Source organism: Plasmodium inui, assembly GCF_000524495.1.
Source record: "Plasmodium inui San Antonio 1 unplaced genomic scaffold supercont1.4, whole genome shotgun sequence".
Taxonomy (NCBI): Eukaryota; Apicomplexa; class Aconoidasida; order Haemosporida; family Plasmodiidae; genus Plasmodium; species Plasmodium inui.
In genome coordinates, this window is record NW_008481838.1 from 243040 (window position 1) to 246172 (window position 3133).

The following is a 3133-nucleotide window of genomic DNA, read 5'->3' on the forward strand; positions in this document are numbered from 1 at the left end:
GACGCTACTCCGAAAACTTGCGGTCCAGAAAAATCATTCGGTCGTACAGCTGCTGGCTGTACCTGTAGAGCCCCAAGTTGAGGGTGTGCGTGTCTTTATTTCCTAAAATGGGAGAGTGGGCGTGTTGCAAACGGTTTGGTTCGATAGTACGGAAGAGAAAAAAGAAAAAAAAAAAAAGAGTGGGGACGGACGGAATCATATAGACATGGCGCATGCAGGTAAACCTGATTTTCACCATGAGGGTGCTTTACTTGGCCACAGGACCACCTTCTCGTCTTTTCCATCGGCGGGGTGAAAGGAGAACTCCACGCTGAAATTGTTGTACTTGAGCATAGGCAGAAAGAAGGCTCGGAAGTCGCTACGAAGGTGTGCGCATATGCGGGGGGAGGAAGTTGGTTGAGCTTTTTATTGGCAGGATCGCTCGACGACCGAACTCCTGGACCGCTGAACCGCTGGACTGATGGACCACCCGTGGGGCCCTTCCAACTCCCCAACGGACACCCAGGGGAGAGCCGATTTACCTCACGACCCGGTTGGACGGGCTTGCATAGAATTCCACCTTCCCAATCGACTTGAGCTCAACTTTGGAGCAGAGCAGGATTTTGTTAATGCGGTTGACACTCATTTGTTGAAGCAGGTATGAGGATCGAGTGAGGGCAGGCCGTGCACGCACACGTCAATCCATGTGATCCTGTACGGTTCGGCTGATACCCGTGGGGTGGTCACAGAGTAGTAGTAGTACTAGCCCAAACGACTTGCAAAAAAAAGGGGAAGCCTCCTCACCACTGCAGTTTATACGTTGGCGGATCCAGTCATGTAGGTTCCTGTTAATTCGCTTGCGAAAGAGGAGAACAAACAGAAAAAGAAGAAAAAAGAAGGAAAAAAAAAAAAAACTTTTCAAACGATTCAGCTCAGCGTTAACTGCACTAAAAATGAAGATCCCTTCTTCCTCTCAGCGCAAGTGCAATTTTTTGCCCTGCCTGCCATGTGTCGATACGGCTGCACCATTGAGGGGTGACATGGTCGATTTAATAATATTACTTACAACAGCGCCTATTCGTTGCCACGTCGGTTGGTTTCCCACATAGCAGCTGTGCGCACACACATAATATGTTCCGCTTAGCTCCCTTCTTTTCTTTTTCCTCACAGTGTGGGGCAACCAGAACTGCCACGTCGAAAAGGTCCAACGCGCACATTACAACGTAGTTGGGGTTATACGCAGTAAAATTTCAAGCATTTTCCTTATTAATGTCTTTAAAGTTGCATGTGGCATGTACCATGTGGCGCGTACCATGTGGAGGAGTGGGGGGGAAAAATAACTCGGCGCTGAAAATAAGGCGTGCACAAGAAAAGCAACATGGAGCGATAAAAAAAGGGGCGAATGGATGCACACATATATATACAGAATATGGATGCAGATATATTTTTATTTACCAACAAGTAAAAAAAAAAAAAAAGAAAAAGAGAAAAAAAGAAGAAATATGCATCGATATTAACCGCATCCCAGGGGGAGAGAGAGGGGCAAGGTTGCCCGCCTGGGCGTCTCCCAGGGGGGTGCTCCCAATGGGGAGCATTCCTTCTCTTTCGTCTTTCCTCTTTCGTCTTTCCTCTTTCTTCTTTCCTCTTTCGTCTTTCCTCTTTCTTCTTTCCTCTTTCATAGTTTCATTTTCCATTTCTTTCTCTCATCTTTGCTTCTATCCTTCTCTCCCATCTTGCCTCCTGTCCCACCCGACTGTGCGCAGCGGCTAACCAGCTTCTACTCATCTCCCGCCGTGGGGAGGAGCGCCTTGTTGGCGTCCGTCTTCGACTTGGCCTTCTTCTCCTCCTTCTTCTTCTTTCGTTTCACCGAGTTAGTAATGCTGCTGTAGTAGGCGTGGTTAACCTTCTGCAGCTCCTTTTTCTCGATTTTCTTCTTCACTCGGAGTTCCCTCTTGTTGTTCTTCTTGGCCTCAATGCTCTTCTTCATTTTCCTGATGGCAATGGATCTGAGTAGCTTATACGCTGGATTCAGTCTGCACCTGACGGCAAAGTTTGTGAGGGAGTTCTTGTTCTGTAGTCTCTTCTTGCAGGGTCTCTTCTTCGCCAGCAAAGTTGCCTGCACCTGTTCGCTGCTAATGATTCGATATATATCTGAGTTTGCCATAATCGATTTGGGTAAGATATAGTTTTTTTTGGTAACTTTCTTCTTGTAGATCCTTCCATACATAACGTCCAGCTTCTTAAATGCGCTTTCACTCCAGATGCACAGCCTGCCAATGGATCCACCTGGAGCCAATTTCAGCAAATTGAGTTTTGTAACCTTACATAAATCCACCCCAGGGATATTCCTAAAGGCTTTTTTGACCCCCGAATCTTTGTTGTATATAATGAGAGGACCATTCCTCATTCGATATTTCCTGTTTCTCATTTTTCCTTTTCCAGCTCTGATTTTTTTTGACTTAATCAATCGGTTCACTTCTTCTTTCAATCCTAGAGTGATTAAAAACTTCAACGCTTCTTTCGTTTTGCTTATAGATTCAATATCATTGCTAACGACCAGTGGGACCTCCTGAATGTTCGAGATGCGATGCCCTCTGGCTAGGACTAATGATGTGACCCCACTAGCTGCAATGGATGAGCAAACTGCGTAACGCTTCTCTTTCAGGTTAACTTTCCTTCCCCATCTTCTCCATATCTTTGTTGGATTAAACATCCCTCCACCTCTACACATGTTTCCAAATGCTCCTTGTCCTGCTCGGTGTGTTCCTCCTCCTGGTACCCTCGGGATTCGTGCCACTGCTCTTCCTGTCCCCCAGGACTCTGCAGATGTTTCGTACCCCGCGCCCAACTTAACTGCATACGGGTGTCTCCTATTCTTCGAGATGTTCTTAAACACTTCCTGAATCAGGTCGCTTCTTATGGGGGTTTGAAACACCACCGGGATTTCCACCTCACCAACCACCTGCTTGCTGCTCGTGCTGTACACGTTTGCCACGGGTCTCACGGTCGCCATTGGGTGCTGCGCGGGCGGGCGGTGAAGATGAGACGAAGCGGTTAAGCGGTTAGGATCCGACGAAGAGGTTAAGGGGTTAGAATCCGACGAAGAGGTTAAGGGGTTAGAATCCGACGAAGAGGTTAAGGGGTTAGGATCCGA

General features: G+C 47.3%; 2 protein-coding genes across 2 annotated transcripts; both read right to left on the reverse strand.

The window, feature by feature from the left end:
• Window positions 1-4: 4 nt before the first annotated feature.
• On the reverse strand, window positions 5-625 carry C922_01212 (hypothetical protein; the record flags this gene model as incomplete). Its single annotated transcript, XM_008816820.1, has 3 exons — window positions 5-102; window positions 252-358; window positions 522-625. 3 exons carry the CDS (start codon window positions 623-625, stop codon window positions 5-7), a joined length of 309 nt encoding a protein of 102 aa, XP_008815042.1.
• A 1131-nt stretch (window positions 626-1756) lies between these two features.
• On the reverse strand, window positions 1757-2992 carry C922_01213 (50S ribosomal protein L4e; the record flags this gene model as incomplete). Its single annotated transcript, XM_008816821.1, has 1 exon — window positions 1757-2992. The coding sequence occupies one exon, from the start codon at window positions 2990-2992 to the stop codon at window positions 1757-1759; it is 1236 nt and encodes a 411-aa protein (XP_008815043.1).
• Between the last annotated feature and the right edge of the window lie 141 nt (window positions 2993-3133).